The following is a 21374-nucleotide window of genomic DNA, read 5'->3' as shown; positions in this document are numbered from 1 at the left end:
TTCACATAAAATCACGCGTAGCGCGAAGGTCATTTTCCAGTTGAATAAATTGGCCTAAAAATATTCCACAGCATATAGGCCCAATTCCCCAATGCATCTCGTAACCCCTGATGTGTTGCTTCGTACCCGAATGGGGTCTACGGGCCCTGATTAAGAACCTCTGGAACAGAAATGTACAACCGCCAATGAATTCATTGATGTTTCAGCTGTGGAGCGTACTACACTACCTTACTCGCCACCGATAATAACATGGACAGAGAGAAGAAACTACACCCTGCATGTAACCAATTTTACGTCGCGCGGGTTACATAATTCGGATAGTTGCCATACTGACCTGATTAGATAGCTATATACCCTACCCAACGCAAGCTACGACCTTTTTATATATTACTATTCCTCATAGCAGTTTCATAGATCGTTGCGTTCGTAGGATTACCAAGTCACCGTTCCGAGTCGCAAGTCGTCTGATTCTAACGTTTGACCCGACTCAACTCGAGCCATTTTTATTTAATCACCATGTCAATCCGAAATCGAGTAATTTTATGAAAGGTCGCACAAATCAAAATCACAATTTTCAGTCACAAATCATCAACTGGTCATGTTTTATCATCATGAACTAGAAATGTGATCTTGTATATCATGGTATTTTTTAAAAGCGATGTGATACTGTAGTTAGTTGAGATTTCAGTGATTATTAAAGTAGTTTCAGGGTGAACTTTAAGTTCTTGTATCTAAAAAAGATATGTGGAACTTGAACATTTGTCGAATACTTGAAGTTCCAAAATGCCATCGCGGGCCGCACAAAATGCTCTCGCGGGCCGCATGCGGCCCGCGGGCCGCGTGTTTGAGACCTCTGTCCTACACAGTTGGATCAGTAATTTCATTACCGAAGTCGAGTATGTACTGTATAGATGCGCATGCGCACCATGCGCAGTGCCCACAGCCTAGCCAATAACGGATTTTTCGCAAAAGCTGTTATCGGTCTATGTTGATTTTGATTGTGTTGAATACCGAGATGAGGGACTAGCTTTCGAATTGTATATCTTGATGATGTCATGTAACACTGCAGCAACTTTCAAGATTGCCACTAACTGAATAGGATGGTAATTTAGTTATCGAAGTCGAGTATAAGTATATAGGTGCGCGCAGCCTAGCGCGTAACGGAGTTGTCACAAAAGCCGCTATCGGTCGATGTTAATTTTGATTGTGTTGCATACCCAGATGAGCGACTAGCTTTCGAATTGTATATATTGATGATGTCATCTAACTAAAACTGTAGCAAATTTCAAGATTACCACTAACTGACTAGGGTGATAATTTCGTTATCGAAGTCAAGTATATAGGTGCGCGCAGCCTAGCGCGTAACGGATTTTTCGCAAAAGCCGCTATCGGTCTATGTTGATTTTGATTGTGTTGCATACCCAGATGAGCGACTAGCTTCCGAATTGTATATCTTGATGATGTCATCTAACACTGTAGCAAGTTTCAAGATTACCACTGACTGATTAGTCTAGTAATTTCGTTATCAAAGTCGGGTATCTACAAGTGTGATATGCCATTTAACCTAAGGCAAATTGCTCGATTGTTGCGCTGCCATTGACCAAAGTCGCTAGATTCAGTCGAGCGTGACTTAACAATGGGAAAACGGGAGTTTCCGTTTCATAGTCACATTCGATAGTGACACTAGCTTTAGCTTAGGACCAGATTAATTAAATTTCATACCCCGGGTTGGTCCTCGGATTATTTTCTTAAGGTCTCTACTTATAGTGCAGTGGTTCCCAACGTGGGCGATTTGGCGGTCTAGGGGGGGCGAAAATGACGAAGGGGGCGACAGGGGGTGAAAATGGACCAAGGGAGCGACGGGGGGCGAAAATAGCGAAGGGGGTCAAACCACGGAAATTTAGTTACAAAAGTGTGTCAAATTAGCCATTGAGCCGAAATTTTGACTTTAGTCAGCCGGCCGCTGATTACAGTTTGTATGCCCAATTTTCGGTACACAAAATTTGGGGGGCGATGACCGGTGTTGACCTTGAAAAGGGGGCGATGGGTGGAAAAAGGTTGTGAACCACTGTTATAGTGGCTGGCAAACCCGTTTCAAGTCGTGTTGTGTCGGGTCAAGTCGCATGTCGTGTTCACGTGTGTCAAGTCGCATATGTCGTGTTCAAGTACTCCAACAGTTTAGAGAAGTCAAGCGCATTTACATCGCATAACGTAATCATGGACGTATCGAGCAAGGCACGCTTATATAGTGAGCGGTTATGCCTGCAAACCAGATCTGTGGTCACTAGGGCTGTTCAAAAATAACTTTTTTTCCTGAATCTTGCTGGTTACTTGATTAAATCGTTAGGTTGCCTTAAAAAACGACGCATACCAAATTTGAATTCATTCCGACAAATATTCGCGGGTTACGTAGAGTTTGAAAATTTTGGATTTGCCCAAAAACGCAAAAAAATTTTTTTTCCAAATTTTTCTGCCAACCCCATGAAATTGTTGGGCTGTCTTCAAAAACTATGCAAAACAAATTTGACTCAATTCCAAGCCGTAGAAGCGGAGTTATTTCAGTTTTTATTCGATAATTCTGGGATTATCCTTGATTGGTGGATAATCCAAGAATTATCACCGAAAAACTGGAATAACTCCGCTTCTACGGCTTGGAATTGAGTCAAATTTGTTTTGCATAGTTTTTGAAGACAGCTCAACAATTTCATGGGGTTGGCAGAAAAATTTGGAAAAAAAATTTTTTTGCGTTTTTGGGCAAATCCAAAATTTTCAAACTCTACGTAACCCGCGAATATTTGTCGGAATGAATTCAAATTTGGTGTGCGTCGTTTTTTAAGGCAACCTAACGATTTAATCAAGTAACCAGCAAGATTCAGGAAAAAAAGTTATTTTTGAACAGCCCTAGTGGTCACGTATAGCGATCATTGCGCAAAGCGATCTGCTTTATCGAAATGCACTGCAAGTTTTGTCCCGCTTAGAGGTGACTATTGCGTATTATGAACTAGAAATATGATAGGTGACTCTGGCCCCAGACGAGTAAAATACAGCTGAGACGAATGTATTGATATATTGGTCCAATTTAACACCTTCACCAATTAATGCAAATTTAGCGCTATTATTTAGCGCTTTTTTCTCAATATTTAGCGACATCTAGCGATTTTTGACTCCAGTTTTAGCGATTTTCTTCCATCCGGAGTTGGCAACACTGTCACGATAGCTGAATTATATCTTCGAAAGCTGCTCCTATTCGTTCACGAGTGAGCGGAACCAAAGTCTCCGAATTGAGCGGAGTGGGCTGTATCTCCATATGAAATGATGCAGTTGGCTCATTACACGATCTGAAATGGGCGTGAGGCCAAGATTACGTACCAGAATCTGATACCATAATAACTTACACCAAACTCCGTGGTTACAATCTGGTAAGCACTAAATACACCGGCTTCAGCTTATTTATTTACAGAGCGGTACAACCGTGGAAAATATCAATCTAATTCATATCTCAATATCACACATTCTAGAACAGAAGATGACTATAGCACAATCCACAGTGTAATCCGACACACAACCAATTAACCTAATCGCAGACCTGCGGATACATATTCACACAACCTCACACTAGCAGCTCTTTTATTCCATACTCCGACATTCTACCATAGTTTTATCGTTAGCCGCATGCTGTTTCAACTGACGAGTGATGAGGTAATCTTCACGCCAAATCTCCAATCGACGAATCACAATGCCAGACTAATCATCAACTCTGCATTCATCAAAGTTAAATTACCTTCCCCGATGCGGTCGGGTAAATGAATCTTCTCCTAAGTCTCTGTCCGTTTAGTCCTGTTTTCGAAACTCTTTTAAACTAGCGCGCCTATTCATCTCCCGTGCCTAAATAATAGAATGAAAGTTATTCTGCATTTAATTCAGCTAATGAGGCAGGCATATTGAGCACAATCTCATTATATATATATAGGTCTAGCTCTGTCTGCATTCAGACTAAGCGCACCATCACCGACGTGATGGAAGTATCCTCGGTTTCTATGGTGAGTTCAAAACTTTATCAGTGCACTGAAAGCACGCTTTACCAAATATGAAATTGAAAAGGCACGAAGAAAATTTTAACCGATTCCAGAAGCCAGTGCGGATATTACATTGTAATTTTCTCTGTATCAAGAACGATAGATACAAGACATTGAAATTAGTTTTGATCCCAAAACTGTTCAAGATGTCAATCATCTCCTCAAAAATTCCAAGTTCGGAAATTTCACAGAATGGAATGATTGATATTCAGTCAGGAATTTATAACCGGAGTATAGTATATAGGCTGGTCTATGTATTGTATACCTAAATCAAATCACCATGTCCTTGTGCTGTGCTCCAAGGTCATAAGTATATATGCTTCGACTTGAACATCAGATATGCAAACGGACCCGCGCTGGTAATAGTCTCACTCAAGCTTCAGAATTCGGAAAATTCAATTTCACTGATACATCACGACGTTATTATCGAATCGTGTTAGCGCCGTTTTCACCATGATCGTATTTTCAAGTACCAATCAACTTTTCCGGTATACACATGGTTGAATAAAACAAAGCCTGGAACAACTGTAAACAGCCCTGGAATCGATTTTGCATTTTTTGAATGCGCATTTTTCGATTCAGAATGATTGGCGACTCAATTTGTATTTGAAACAGGCCGAAAGATGGTATGACCTTGAATTATGTCTCGTGATTCGAAAATTCAACATGACTTGACTTGACTTGACTCGAGAAGATATGTGACTCGAACGTAGTGACTTGATCCCAACACTGCTATACACCGATGTGATGTTAAAGCGTCCGCACCGATCATTTGAGAATGTGACACGATTAAAAGTGACAGTTGGGCATTATTTCCGTAAGAGCCATATCATATTTTTTCGATACTTAAGGCAATTAGGATGTAAATTTTAATGCAAAAGAAACAATTGTAGACAGCGGTAAAGGTGTGAATCTACTGTGTCTTCTTTAATAACACTCTCTGTACAGTTGAGCGACTTCAATGAATCCATCATAGTGCAGCATGCGCAAAGGGAGCCACATAACTCAATTGTTTTGCTGGTAATCATGTGAGGCTCAATCAGTTCCCCTAAGCCTGGATAATAACTTCAACGATGGAGGATATTGTTCTGATATCACTTAATGGTTATTACTTCTCAATTCTCAAATACTTCGGCGGTAACATTTGCGCAACAAGATTTGATTGAGAAGGCAATGAGAGCAAGATATGTACTTTTCGATGTTGAACTGACGATGAGCCATTAATGCAATGATTTTGACAATGGTTTTCTTAGACCCTACATCCCCTGAAACCCTAAAAAGTTCGTACGCGTAAACAGAACCTAAAATTTCCCTGAAAACATCCCCATAAGAACTGAGTGTGCTATACATATTTTCACCCGTTGTTTGTTTATTTGTTTGTGTTGAGGTATCCATAGTGTTAGTCGACTATACTATGGTCATGGTCATTTAAATCCGGCCAATTTTCTTCATTTTTATTCCGTAGCTGCGGACTTGTAGCACGAGCCACTTCTAGGCTTTTATAAGACACCGCTTGCACGGATGAGATGACGAGGACGAGCCTAGAGCCCTAGATAAACCTCCAACACTTGTCAGAATTATGGAGTCGACCTCGGCTGGACTCAAACCTGCAAACCAATGGTGTTGCAGCTGTGGATTATACCACTATACGCGATGTTGCCACTTTTCACCCGTTAGAATAGATTTCAAAGCACAATTCAGCACTAATGTACTGATTTACACCACGCGCTATGTTAGAAGCCTAATAAACGCCAATTTTCCGTTCGCATGTATATTGTGCAGGCTACGACTAATGTGATACACTGGCGATACATACGTTGAACCCGTGTGTTCGTAATGTTTTCTTCTTGTGCTACACTTCCACTCATTTAAAAGTCCGCAAGGCCCTAAAGGTACTGCTGGACTATCAAAATTTTCTAAATTACTTTTATTGCGGAATGCTAAAGTATCAAATTAGTTCTTTTAAAAATGCATTGCTCTTGTCTGATTTCGAATTAGAAGTATGTTAAAATACGACTTGAAATCTCTAATTTTCGTAGAAAGTCACACCCCAATCACTTTGGTTTATTTCAACTCACTCAAAATTGACTTTAAGCACTTTGCCATGCTGATTTCATACAATTAATGAAAGAGCTATTTCTGTAAACGAGGAAACGTGACTTTCGACTTTTTGAATTTTCAAAGTTGATTTTCCCCCATTTCTAATTTTAGGTGATATGGGGTCACGGGGACGGGAAATTTTAATATCAGAGGACCTTCAATCCTGATCAAACTTGGCTTAGTACAAGCAGTAAAACCATTCTACCCGCTAAGACTATAGTTTTTGCTATAGGAGATTTAGTGTACTTACTATGCTACTTATGATCTAAATTTTATGAAAAAAAATCGGCCCTGTACTAGTACTGAACAAATATTTCGTAAAATTTTCTGAAAAATCGGAACTTTCAAGCAGTTCAGCAGGTGCTTAAATGCCTCAGGACACTATATGAAGCATTGTTTAGAATCTCTCAGCATCTATCGAGGAGACATGCAGGCGTTTCTCCGTGCTAACCGTCCGATTTGGGCCCGAGGAACTATTGTGAAATGCTGAAATTTATGCGGTATATGAAATTGAGTATGAATAGTTTACACAACAATTTTTGAGAATCTAGGATTGACTGTTTATAAAATATCGCAATTTGAAAATGTGAGTCTAGCAGTACCTTAGGACCAATTAAAATTACCGAGTTGCTTAAGTATTATCCAACCAAGAATATCTTACAGCTTCGATCTTCGGCTGCCTAGGATCATTTAATCATATAATTGCATATTACAGACTCTACACTACATGGTGTTCTTCTACAGTGCGTTTCACCATGATTTGAGAGCAACAAGACGATCGAAGCGCTCGAGTCGATCTCACAGGGTTTCCATACGTCCTCTTTTAAAAGGATTTGTCCTCTTTTTTGACTTTTTGAAAGTGTCCTCGCAGGACGCCCGTTTGTCCTCATTTTTGAGATTTTGTCCTCTTTTTTGATAATTTTGTTCAAATTTACGGCCTCGACTGATATGCCATAAATTAGCACCGAAGTACGCTCTGCTGGCTATTTCGGAGCTGAGCCGGAAAGTTGGCCTCTTTTTTTATTCAACTACCCAGTAATGTGAAAGAAAAACTGTATTTTGGGCACTGAGCGAGAAAGTTGACTTTTTTTAGTGAACCGCGACCAAGACGTGGGAAAATTTTACCATTTTTTCAGGATTTTTCTCCGGTCATGCAAGTCTCAAATTTCGGGAAAAGTGTCCTCTTATTGTACTCGCTAACTTTACCGGCACCTATCGCCTTTTTAGGTTGATCGAATTCATGGGCGGCATGATATACGTTGTTCTACTTCGTAGGAACTTCAGGACATACACAGTCAAGGAATAAAATATATTGCAAACAACTCCCTTACAAATTCAATCCATAATTTGTTGTGGTTTATCAAGCATTTAAACCTTCATCTTCTTTGTAATAGGTACTGGTACATGCGTTCAGCACCCACGCCCAATAGACCGCGATAATAATAGCTGTGTCCGTGGGCTAATTAATTGGTTGGTTAGAAAATTGATTGTTGTTACACGGCAATGAACATTCGGGAAACCGTGGGTGAGGGATTCCTAATGAATACGCCTAGTATGACCACAAAAGACGGGACGGCATATTCGTATATATCTGTTCTTGGTGCACGAAAGGAACCAGTTATTCCAGGATTTTTAAAACATGTTGCTATTGTGCGTAAGGCCCCCGTGAACGTCAGCGTACTTTTCCCATTTGAACGCATCCCAACCAACAAGTTTGTAGCTGACCGCTTTTTACAAGGGCACATAGGTTTTATTGGAACTCCGGTTCGCGCAAACATTTTGAACCATTTCGGCAAAGTGACGAATCTAAGTTTAGCCATCAACGTCGCTATTGTTTGTGATGCTACACGCTATGCATCAACTTATACATCGAAAATAATACATGGTTCAACATGGCCTACTATAGTAGGCCATGGGTTCAAGCACTGGAAAACAGTCAAAATTTCGCAAGTTTGATATAGGCTACTTGGATGGACGACGTGCAGCACGCCTCCATATCGCCAGCACTGCGCTTTGACGGTTGTAGCTCTTCCACTGGGAATTCCAGCTCAAGTAGATCAAGTTTTAACGACAGTGCCCAACACGCCACAAAAAATATACAACTTGTCGGCAAGGTGCACTTTGACATGCCGACATTGTTCAAAATCTGCCACTGCCTGGTCTCTTCATTTAGGAATTCGACTTTACACGTACACGTGAGACCTCCGCGAGCGTACAGAAATTCCTTGTGCCAAATACCTGCCCCATACGCCCTCGCCTTCATCATCGACGGAGATTGTGAATACTTCTTCTCTTGCAATATTAATCTTGAAACAGAATTGCGTTCATACACATCAATGCATCCTTCCCATCCACCCAAAACGTGGACCGACTTTTTATCGCGCGTAACTAAAAATCCATACGTACGCCTCATATTTTCGTACTCCACCATTTGCAATAGCTCGCGAGACGCCATATCCACTATCACAGTGCAACAAATGGTGACCAATATCAACTGCTCTCGCATACAAATAATTTGGTTTTACTGCGGCCTATGATGATTTCCACATCGACTTCGTCCCACAAAGACGAACCGTCGCAAATGTACAGTGTCCCGCGATGTTCCACGGCCTGGCAATGTAGAGAAACAGTTGCTGGCATTTCTCCTGTCTTATTCCAGTTTTCATTGCGCAAATCGTATTGGTAAACCACTTTCGTTGCTTCATTAATCGACGTGATTCGACTCATCGGCGTTATTCTGTTTTCAGTGCGAGATTGCTTGCCTGCTACGAAACTGCGGTTATGTTGCAGGCATTTGAAGGGGGCGCTGGTCACGAAATGGGCGATTGGAGTGCGCTGGATATAAAATTGGCCGGTAGTGGGTCGCTGAGAGCAAATAGGGGTGGTGTATGTTTAGAAGGCAACTGCTGCGCAGTGTTGTAACGGTTGAGTAATAAAGCAGCTATATTCAGTAAAAATGCAGAATCGATTCAGTCAGGGCAATTTAGGGTTTGTTTGTTTTTGTGGTATTCGTGGTATTTGTCGACTACTATGGTCATTTACACCAGACCAATATTCTTCATTTTCATTCCGTAACTGCCGAATTATAGCATGGCGCACTTCTAGGCTTTTTGTAAGACACCGCTTACTCGGATGAGATGTAGGGCTGGGCAAAATCGAGTACCTGAGTGATTCGATTCTGAATCACGTAAAATGCTTCGAGTCGATTCGAGTAATCGAGTATCACTCAATATGACGTCATAACAGAATGTAATATGTCCAAGATCAAATAGGTACTTTTGATGCGACCATAAAGAATATAATGCATATTATCCATCACATTAAAGATACTTTGGTATTTTTTCGACCATACCGACTTCATTGCACTTTGTGTCAATGTTGTGGGATGATCATGACTTCTGAATAAAATATTCATATTTATTCCCGAAGCTTTTCGGCTGACCCTCGTCAAGGGATATCGTCAGCAAAACTGCGAGAATTCGAATAACTATGTTCAACAACAATATATGATCATGGCTTCGGCAATGTGTTGTTTCCTGTAACGTTCGTAGCTTAGTACTACTACTACATGTTTCGTATGCTACAATACGGCCAATCAAGGTTTCAAGGCCTCGACAGCGAAAATTGGTATCGAAACTATAACTCTCGTTGATAAATTAACTTTTTGTGGCAAGGTGCGTAAAATTTCAGTACTCGAAAAAATCGTCTTTTACTACTCGAATCGAATCATTAAAATTAATACTCGATTCAGATTCGAGTACTCGAATCATATTGCCCAGCCCTGAGATGGCGATGATGAGCCTAGATAAACCTCCTGGACGTCTGTCTATTTATTCAGCTGTACCGGAAAATTCTATTGCTACTTAACAATGTTGATCTTGTCCATCAATGGACAAATTTAGCAGTCAGCAGTATCCCTGAAAAGCGTGGTTAATTGTGTGCTGTGAGAACTACGAAGTATTTGAGCAGTTATTGCTCACTGCTGCAAAGTTTGATGGCTTCACGAGAAACTGTCTTGCGTGATGTTTTTCTGTTTCAAACAATCGTGGATTTTCACAGCGCTGCGACCGTGGCGTTCCGGTTGCGAGAAACGAATATCGCTTCTACTTGACGGACACATTTTCCGTTCTTAGTAATGATGAAACCTGATTAAGGTGAAAATAGCACTGTCCAGATTCAGTGATAAGCCCGTGATATTTCACATAAATTTTGCGACACGTGAACTGTTCCAATTTTCAAGCTTGCGTGATCTACCGGTCCATCTCGAATACCCGATTTTGATGAAGAAACATTTCAGAAAATTGCACGAGGATATGGTGATGTGATTCCAGGATATATTCCAATTATAACTTCCTTACTGGATAATCCATCCATTCTGTGAACTTCCCGAGCATGAAATGATTGAGGAGCTGATTGCATTGTTGTGTAGAACAATTTTGAGTTCAGCCAGAAGGTATACATCTCCAATCATTCGTTCTGGATTCACAATTGAATCAAATAGAAATGCACTAATTGGAGTCGGGTTGAATTTCTTGTCGTGTCCCCATATTTGATAGAACGTGTTGTCAGTGACGTGACAAAGTTTCTTACTCAATAACAGAGACCGACTTGCAGTACGGGACGCGTACACTGGAAATATTAGAATGAGGTTGTTATTATCAAAACTCGAACCCAATATAACGAGGGTGATGATATTAGTACATTAGCTTCGTCCGTCTCATTGTTAGCTGTAAAAAATTAAGAACAAATTTCGTTTCATGATTTAGGCGTGGTGATGGGGTGTCGGGGTGCGCTGGCACTTTATTCGTTGTCCAGGGGGCGGTAGCTCGAAAAAGTTTGCGAAACACTTGTATAAACTGAGTAGAAACAGCATTTCTCATTTCATGATTTTATTGTAATCAAGTAAATGTATTCTGGCCTTGGAACATAAATAATATAATGCACTGTGAATCTTGCTACGTCAGCAATCAATGGGTACTATAGCCGAAAAAGCAATCCCACTAGGTGTCTTAAAATATAACTGTATTCCAATGACTGCTGAATAATTTATTTTGTATTTTTGGCTTCTTGTTTGACTATTCAGCAAAATACACGTGTACCGAATTTCCAAGATGAGGTCATTACCAATAGATACGTCCCTGCACCTGTTATCCCTCCTGCAATTTCTACTATGAATGCTAGTCTGCCCTCAAGATTACCAGAACACGGCCTGACCTTCGATCTCGCCTTCTGTGACATCGTTTCGTCGATTACTTTTTATATCATCTTCTTTTACTTTTCATTCGATGAGCATGCCTCCTCTTTTCATCGCCTAGGCCAGTGGTTCCCAACCTTTTTCGACTCATGGCCCCCTTTTCCAACTCCAGACCGATCATCGCCCCCCAAATATTGGAAACCGAAAAATGGGCATACAGACTGAAATCACAGGCGAGTTGACTAAGAAAAAAGGTCAACTTTTGGGCTCGACCTCGAAATTACACTTTTCCAGCTAAATTTTGGTGATTTGACTAACAAAAAAGGTGATTTCTCTGAATTGATTCCAAAAGGACCGTAACAGCACTTCGTCAGCCCCCCCCCCCCAATACGTTGGGCTTGACCCTCCTCCATAGGGCGATAAAGCAAAGTTCTGCACCCCTCAGACCCAACTCCCCCGATACCTCTTTACCGCAACTTCTCAGCACAAATTTTTGGACTCTTTAGCTAGACGGCTTACTTCGCGCGAAGCGCGAAAAATTTCTATCATTCATGATTGAATCGGTCAATATGATCGGGAATTGCATATATATTGCTGTCAATTTTTTATCCAGATTTACCGGTAAAGCTGAGTGAGGTGTCTTGGAAAATGTAGGGCCCGTAAATATTAATTGAACATATTCGGACGGACCCGTGGGTATAATGACTTCGTTACGTAATGACATTTCGTGGCCTGTCTGTTATGTCAAAAGATATTCAAATCGCCCATACGTACTAAACTAAAAGACGCACACGATTTCAAATTGGTAATTCTGCACTGGCAATTAATTTTTCTCTGCGAGATGGCATTTTTTGTGGGGTTTTGATTGCCAGGACCGAAACATTTGGCGCCACCCGTTTAGGCGCCCATGGACAATTATATCGAAGTCGGTCAGCATAAAGGCAGTCCGAGGTTTTCTCATTCTGGCACACTTCTCGGAGTCGCATGTTACATGGCCTGAAACTTTATATGTCTTGGTGCGATAATGGCTGACGCCGAGATGCCCATTTCTATAACTCATGCGTATAATTTCTTGGAGGAAGAGTAACCAATAAGCAATAAATATGGGACCACGAAATGGCGCGCAGCGCGAAATTTTTTGGAAAAAGTTGCCTTAATTTACAAAATAATACTTAATAATTCATTTAATGTTAACTCACGAAAAAAATGTGGGCCCCAATCCCAATTGAGGGTTTGGGTGTGGCAGTTATGTTCATGAACGCCAATACAACCATTTCAACGCGCAATTGCCCCCCTATCGCCCCCTTCGTCCATTTTCGCCCCCTATCGCCCCCTTGGCTATTTTCGCCCCCCTGGACCGACAAATCGCCCCCTGGGGGGCGATATCGCCCACGTTGGGAACCACTGGCCTAGGCGAAGGTGGGTATCTGATTCCAAAGACTATACAGCAAGTCGTTTCGACACTTCCAATCTTTTCATTGTATCGCAATTTTATGGTGTACTGAAACGATGAAAAATGCTAATAAAGCAGGGGCGGGCAACCTCTCCAATTGGCAGGCCGGATGGGTGCACGTGCCGATGTGATAGTCGGTATCTAGGTCGCGCGTCTCAGCGCATGCAGCAAAGAATTCGCCAACATGTCCCACGGCAAATGAGAATAACTAATGTTTCTCAAGCTCCATCATCTCAGTCTGTTGACACACTGCGTGATTATGATCAAGTAATTGCTTGTAATTCGGCTATCGGACAACAGCTATTATCCCATCCAGAATGTGCTGATCATTACAATGACAGTCAATTTTCTATAGTTGCTCGTGGTCGCTCTCTTTTTCATTTGAAGGTCCTGAAGTCTACGATCATAAAGCTGCGAAAGTCGATCTTCTGTCGCCAGAAGGAGCGCCTCCACACTCTTGGAATATTTCATTATTGTTTCGTGTGGTTGTCTCTGGTTATTTATAACCGAATATGTACTCGGTAACATTTGTTTTATATCGTTAATAATGTATCTTACCTGTCTACTACCTGTTTGTTTATGTTCTAATTACGTCAAACAGAAAAAATAGTTCCTACATTTCGAATATGTTTCACCCTATTACGGTAGCGAATACTGATGAGAGTCAGTCGAAAAGCTTTTAGCGAATAAATTAACAATATGCAGCTATTGTTTCGCGTTATTCTGAAGTTCTGTACCCCAAATGGGTAAATTGATCGATCAAAGTTGTCAACAACTTCTTCGAACCCTTAGTATAAAGACTGCATGTGAACATAAGTCAGATTGGAAACGTCACTTTGTCTTGTTGCTGTTCATGGTCGAAAACGTTTTCACACAAATGCATGTAGATTCGAGCCGCGGGCCACGTTATCATGTGAGACTGGAAGCTGTCCGCGGGCCGCTCAAAATACCGTCACGGGTCGTATGTTGTCCGCTCCTGTAATAAACCGAACCGAACTGCAGAAAGGAATTTGAAACGTTAAAAACACATGCCGGCGTTACCAAGGTCAAAGATGAGTTGGGCGAAAGAAAAGATGCATTTGCTGATTTAGTGGTCACCATTGACCTTTCCTTTCTCCCTCCTTAATTTCTCAAGGATCATGTTATTATATAGTGAACCGTTGGTATCTAAATCAGATAGATTTATGGTAAAAGTATGTTATACACTTGTTTTTTGGGGGGAACCTTCCAAAGCACCTATTGTTCCCAATGAAAAGTCTACGGGAATTATATCTGCAATAGTAAAACTGGATAAGTGTACAGGTACAGCCTCATTGAAGAGGGCTCGTCAGTGTTTATGCAACTTCAACCGTATGCCTTGATGTGAGCATAAAGGAATCGTTTATATCACAACTGGGAATGCAATCTTTAGTTTCAATGGAATGGTATATGAGAACAATTCTCGCGAATAATGTAACAGATGTATTGTATGTGGGAAATATGTGTTGATGGTGGCAGGAAAATGTGTAGGCCTGGTCATGTACGAAATCGGCATTAAAAAATTGTCATCAATTAATATCAAATCAAGAAGTACTAATACTTATTGGCAGCACCGTAACTGCCGCACCCCAAACCCCCCAATTGGGGGGGCGAGCTCGATGGGGGGCCCAAAATTATTTCGTGAATTAGCATAAATCATAGAGTATTTTTTGAAAATCTATGCAATTTTTTCAAAATTTTTTAGCGCTGCGTGCGAATTCAAGTGGCCATTTATTTTTATTATTGGGTATTGGGCCATTACCGCGCCACGACCCACCAAGACATACAATCAAGTTTTAGGCAATATAACATGCGACTCCAAGAAGTGCGCCAGAACGATTGGCAGCGAGAAAAGCTTGGCCGAAAAGGTCTATGCCCTTATGCAGATCAAAGACTTCACTATATATACAAAATACATATAGGTTTAATTGTCCATAGGCGCCTAAATGACTGGCGCCGAATGTTCCTGTCTTTGCAATCTGAACCTCACAAGACAAATACCATCCCGCTGGTAAAAAATTTATGCCAGTGAAGAAATACCTATTTGAAATCGTTTGCTTCTCTTAGATTAGAAGCCTACGTTTGGGCGGTTCTATATTTTTTGATATAGCAGACTGGAAGTCACGAAATAACATGATGTAACGAAGTCATATCAACGGTTCCGCCCGCCCGAAGATGTTTAATCATTATTTACTGGCCCTCCCGTTTTCAAGACACTTCACTCAGCTCTACAGGTAAATGTAATTACGTGAGTAGAGAGGACAATAAATTGATAGCATATTATATATGCAGTCGCCGATCTGATTGACCGATTTTATCATAAATTATCGAAGATTTTCTCGCCTCGCGCTGGCTCACAATTCAGTACGGGTAATTTTGTGAGAAACGCGAACAACATGATGGGGTGGTCGTTTTATCACCCTATGGGAGCCCAAGACCCACGTTTTTGGGGGCTTGACGAGGTGCTGTTTTGTTCCTGCCAACGGGTATACGCCCGAAGATGTTTAATTATTATTGAGTGGTCCTACCTTTTCAAACACACCTCACTCAGCTCTACCGGCAAATCTGATTACGTGAGCAGAGAGAAGATAAAAATTGATAACAATGCATGCAATTCCCGATCGTACTGACCGGTGAAATCATGAATCCTAGAAATTTAGCGCGCTTCGCGCGTTTAGGCGACAAAAGCTGATTCACTAAAGAAACTCCCAATGAACATGATGAATAGTGGTAAACAGTATATGGCCGGAGGGGGATGCCCCCCAGACGTTCGGTCTATAACCCTATGGGGACCCAAGACCAAAGTTTTTGGTGGGGGCCTGACGAAGTGCTGTTACGGCCCTGCTTATTGGTATGACTTTTCTGTTGCGAGTAAACAGAAGTGTATCTATGTCGTTGGTGGCGAGTACTCACAACTCTCACGAAAAATCGCTTTTGAGATAAGCTTGAGAATCATGCAGTGTTTCCGGATTTTAAACTTACCAATATGTGTTGGTCAAAGTCAAGAGTGTGTATTTGGTAGGGATGGTGTGAACCTCTGAAAGGTTCAGGTTCGTGTGAACGCGAACCTTTGTGAAAGGTTCTGTGTGTGAACACGAACGTGAACCTCGTGACGTCACGTGACGTCATTTTGCTAATTTCATCTCCATCTTTCAATGAAGCGATAACCTATATTAATGTACACGATACCTAGCGACGACTCGGGCCACGCAAGGCCACAATGCTGAAGTACATATTGGTGTTTTAAACGCCGCTAAATGCATCAACTGAGGCAATCAAAGGATATAATACTCCCATAAAATCAATATCTTCCGTCGCTTTGCCAACAATTTCGACGAGAACTTACGAAGAAATATAAGCCTACGCCTTGAAGGTCTAGGCCAGACCGGACAATGTATTCGGCGTCTGGGTATTGCTACATTGATATTGAGCAGAGTGTAAAACTGGTTGTTATACTTGCTACAGCTATTACCCCATTAACAAGTTCTACAGCAGTAGCCAACACCTCAATCGCATGGATTTGGTTTTAATGATACAGTAAAGATATGAATTCAAGATTGACCCCGTACGCCTGCTAGATTTTTTGCATCAGAAAACGATATCAATCTCATTGATTGGTTGAATAAGCATCATTCGCTGACCACGTATTCGGCTCGTGATGTTGTGTTTGTTTTTGTTTTATTCGCACAACTTTGGCGCTTATCGCCTATAAGGTCATTTGCGCCCAGTACATCAATTTCAGTAATTTCAACAGTCTTTTACGGTATTTTTCGTCAGATTACGGACGACTTCCATGCACGCGCTCTTCCACCATCAGTCTCTCTCGATTTTCATGCGCCCGCAACTTAGTCTTTTGATGCCATCTTTCGGGAGTTCGGCTCTCTCTTTCTCTGGGCTTTTCAAGGCGCTGTATATACAGCGGGATCGGCCATGAGGAGCTCAAGCTCACAGCAGAGTGTCATTAAATATCCACAAACGGACAGCTGGATATTTCGAGCAAACTTTTGTAACAAAGCAAGTAAAACTTTTGAGATTGTCAAGGTGCATGTTCGTTTAGTGTTGATTTTTAATGCTGCCAGTGCCATACATAGAGTGGCCCGCAGTTGAAATATAATAAATTTGAACCAAAGATGTTACAATGAAGTGAAAATTGTAATCTAGGAAAAAGGTTCACAGTACAGAACCTACCGAGGTTCTGTTGTGAACGCGAACCTCTAAATTTCCGAGGTTCACACACAGAACACGAACGTGACCCTCGCGTTCACACCATCCCTAGTATTTGGTTTCAATGAGACTCGGTATGCCATCAGTCATGGTTCAGATGTAGTATTCTACAATGATGCCACAAAGAAATGGCAATATATTCGGGGTGTCGCCATCAAATACATTGACGGATGCAAAGCTGATATCGCGGATAAATTATATTTACACGGAGGAAAGTTGGGGACCGAGATGCCTGGATACTTGACTAATAACAATTTACATTGTAACTATACGCTGTGTGAACGGTTGTTATGCTTGAATAGATGAAAATGATTTGTTTTTGCCAGGGCTTGTCATGGCAGTGAGGAACTTGAATCATAGCAATTTACAGCTACGCAGTAAACGGTTGAATAGATTAAAATGATTTTGCTTTTTTTAGAGCACGTTATTATCGTGAGATACTTGAATCCATGGTGGAATTGGCTGCAACGTCATGGGAAACTTTCTGTCTATAATTAATTATTATGTTCGCGAAGCCATTATGGCACGCGTAACTTATTGCCGATAACAACCACTGTTTCCAGTTTAAACTTGAACTATCAGAATTTTCAGTGTTGCTACATTTAAAATGCTGCCATGCTAGAATGGATGAAAATGGTTTCATGTTATGCGGGGTAAAAGTTTGTTGCTGTTGTTACTGTATTAACATATTTGATAAGAATGTAGCCTAATTCGCATGTTGGGTTTACCGTTTGGCTATTCAGGAAAATGAAGAATCATTGTAGATTGCACCAATTCTATGTTTAACCGATATAAATTTAAATTATTTCCCACCGTTTGTTTGACAGCAATCTGATAATTGCTATAATCTTTAGTTGAATTCGTAGAATCGATAATCTCACCCATAAATGGAGGGAAACGCTGATGTTATTGTCGGTGCATTCTTTTTTTTTTAAACTAGCAACGTCTTTGGAATTGTACTGATTGCAATACTGTATATCTGTTACGTTTTTGCAGCATAATATGTCTATAGCTGATCTCCTATGAAATATGGCTCCCAAAAAATGTTCCTTCCATCCACGAGTCATGCTTGATTCCATGAATGTATTGAAAAACAAAGAACAGTTTTGTGACATCACATTAGTTGCTGGCGAAGACGAAATCAACGTTCATAAATTTGTGTTGATAGCCGCGTCGGAATATTTCTACGCCATGTTTTCGAGTGATACAAAAGAGTCAAAGACTGGGATTGTCCCATTTCCTGATACTCCTGGGGATGTTGTGAAACAATGCATTAACTTCGTTTATACCGGGAAAGTTGATTTTACTTCGGATCACATCACTGATTTCATAAAAGCATGCAATATCTTTTGCCTCCATGATTTGACGGATCTCTACGTTGAATTTCTTTCTGAGAATGTCACCGTCGAAAATGTAGCGGAGATGCTATCGGTGGCTCTAGTTTATCAGAAGGAACTTTTGAAAACCACCATTCAAATCTTTTTTCGGGAAAATCTAAAGGCATTTGTTGAGTCACAGGAGCTGCCGTCATTACCAAAAGATAACTTCCTTTACTTGCTGTCTCTTGTGAAAAACTGGGGTGAGAAATATGAAATATTGAAATGGAATGCAGTAGCGAGCTGGATCAAGTACGACATGGATAGACGAAAAGGCTTCTTTGATGATTGCTTCCAGTCAATTGATCTAACATTTCTTCCCCAGCAATTTATACGAGAAAATGTTGTTCCTGAGGCGTTGGTGACTGATTCGAGGAAATGCTTGCACAAAATAGTGTGTCGTGATTATATTTTGGATAAAAATCCGAAAGTGCCTCCGGTTTGCAGTGAACAGGTGACTGGCATCATATCATGTGATAAGAAATCTAGGACGGTGTACAGTTACAGCCTAATGGAAGAGCAATGATCGGTAGTTATCAAACTTCCTCCGGTTATAAAAAGTGATTGCCTCGATGTTGTTGAATATAAAGGAATGATAGATGTCGTAACCGGCAATTCTCTCTTTAGTTACGATAAATTTGAATGGAAAATATTGTACGAGAATGTTTCGAAGGAAGAATACAACAGGTGTATCAAATGTGGAAAATACATAGCTATGGTCACAAAAGGACACGCAGTCCTATATGAAATTGGCGGTGGCAAGTCAACATCAATTAAAATCGACAGAAATGGACTATGGAGTAGTAATACATTTGCTGTTACGAGTCTCGGAGAATGTATTTATGTCATTGAATGTTTTAATAATAAGCTTGCTTTTGAGATCAATCTGAGAACCTTGCAATGTACCCAGATTTCATCGATGCCAGTTTCGGTCACGGAGGGATCTGCATTCGGTTATAACGGGATTGTGTATGTTGTCAGTAACGATTTTATGAAAGTTGCGTTCTACAATGATATAAGAAAGAAATGGAAAGTTATTCCAGGTCTTAGCATTGGAAAATGCTACTCGGGATGCAAAGTTCATATCACAGACAAGTTGTATATATATGGAAAGCAATTGGGAACAAAGATAGGTACTGTAGAACTGGATAAATTCGTAGTATCTGAAAAAGATAAGCAAGCTCCTACTCCGAGAGATGTGGATATGAGTGTTTGTTGCCTATCATTTTCGAAATGATGGGTGCTTATTTTTGACCAGTGATTATCGGCTTGTGACATATCTCAATGTGGGAAGTGTTTCATTTGCAAATTACGACACTATACGTGGTTGACTCAATGAACTTGACTAATTTCCTGCAAATCAGTTTCATGATTTTCTTTTCAAATAGTAAGCAATATATTTTCCAAACTCCATCGCCGACCCTTCCGAGATGAAAATTTGTGAAGAAATATAACTCTCCCTTTAGGCATACCTGAAACACAATGTTTGGACATGACAAAGGCACAAAAGTTATCACCGTAAATAGGCCTACTATTAACGTATATTATAAAATGGTCGAAAAAAGAGTGGATTTACATCGCGTCTTGGAACCGAGGAAAATTCCGTGTGCATCGGTCTTTCGGAAACCTATCAATATAACCACCTAGGTTATTGAAATCTGAAAAAAAATGCTCTACTTACTATACCGCAGCGCATAGGTTTGTGTGTGTTTTATGTTCCTCGTATGACCTTCTGGTGTACGCTGCTAGATATCCTTCCTCCAATTACCGGGCTCCACGTAAGTGAATCGTCTGCTTAACTCAACATATCACGATGCCTGTCTCATAGAAGTCCATGCAGATTCTGTTGTTTGCCGTCCTCATGGCGTTTTGGTTTTTGAACTCATTGCAAATTTGAATGTGCATGTGCATATTATATTTTAACAATGCATATATATATATTTGACACCTGTAACACATCTTATCTATGTTTCTCATGGCAACCAAATATAGGCCTATTATGACAAGTCCTATCAGATATTATTTTAATTTGATTGATAACAATGTTAGGAATACATCAGAGATGGTCAAAGTAGTCAAGAAAGCTACTCAAGTAGAAGTAGCGACGAAAACAATCTACTCAAGTACGAGTAGAAGTACTTCTTCCATAAGCCACCTAAAACTACTTAAAGTAGAAGTAGAATTGAGTGACTTTAAATCTATTCAAGTAAGTATGTAGTTTTGAAAACAGTCTTAATTCGTTTGCATGGACTGTCAAAAGCTCAAATTGAGCTATGCGGGAGGTGCGGAGAGTTTGATTCGTTTTGATGCATCCCAGGAGGTATCAATTTTCGACAGAATAAGCATTGTTTTGCATCATGGGATTATAATTATAGTATTGATATAAAAATGCGATACTAACCCTTTGTTTACAAGAAGACCGCGTTCAAGAGAATATCATGGCATGGCGCCATACCCCATATTATAAGGCCCCCAGTTTAGGCGAAAAGCAGTACGGAGAAGTTGCATCGGATACGGTTTCAACACTTTGCGCGATTAGTATACGTTAATAACAAATATTGTGGATTGTAAAAGTTATATTTAGTGTAGCTGTATTTTCGGAAAATAGAGGCATTACTACGCTTGCTTTTATGCTTCAACATGTATGTTCGGCACTCGGCAGACAAAAGGCTGAAAGTAATTAGAACTCAAAGTATGATACTCGGAATTGAAAGTGAAATACAAATACCGCTTCTAAAAAGCGTAATATTTATTTCTTGTCTTTTGTCCATAAAGCTTCAAAGGTGATCTGCTAAAACAGGTGTAACGTTCAAAAAAGCTGGATTTTCCAGATTGGCAGGACCCGTCATGGGCTGCTAGATTACGATATGATAGGTAATTGCTATATTGCGAAACGGTATTTTCAAACGTTATGGTGGCGGTGGGCCATTTCT

The 21374-nt window shown here is 40.6% G+C and overlaps 1 protein-coding gene across 1 annotated transcript; it reads left to right on the top strand.

The window, feature by feature from the left end:
* The first annotated feature begins 18142 nt into the window (after positions 1-18142).
* LOC145439029 (kelch-like protein 25) lies at positions 18143-18967 on the top strand. Its single transcript, XM_080316476.1, has one exon. The coding sequence runs from the start codon at positions 18143-18145 to the stop codon at positions 18965-18967; it is 825 nt and encodes a 274-aa protein (XP_080172602.1).
* Positions 18968-21374: the final 2407 nt, after the last annotated feature.

This window comes from Botryllus schlosseri, chromosome 1 (assembly GCF_051294905.1).
Source record: "Botryllus schlosseri isolate E-star chromosome 1, Bs_hap1, whole genome shotgun sequence".
NCBI lineage: Eukaryota > Metazoa > Chordata > Ascidiacea > Stolidobranchia > Styelidae > Botryllus > Botryllus schlosseri.
This window is presented reverse-complemented; position numbering and strand designations above follow the sequence as displayed.

What these genes read in the sequence shown, in the direction of transcription:
- LOC145439029 (XM_080316476.1), top strand. Translation starts at nt 18,143, where the DNA reads ATGAATGTATTGAAAAACAAAGAACAGTTTTGTGACATCACATTAGTT.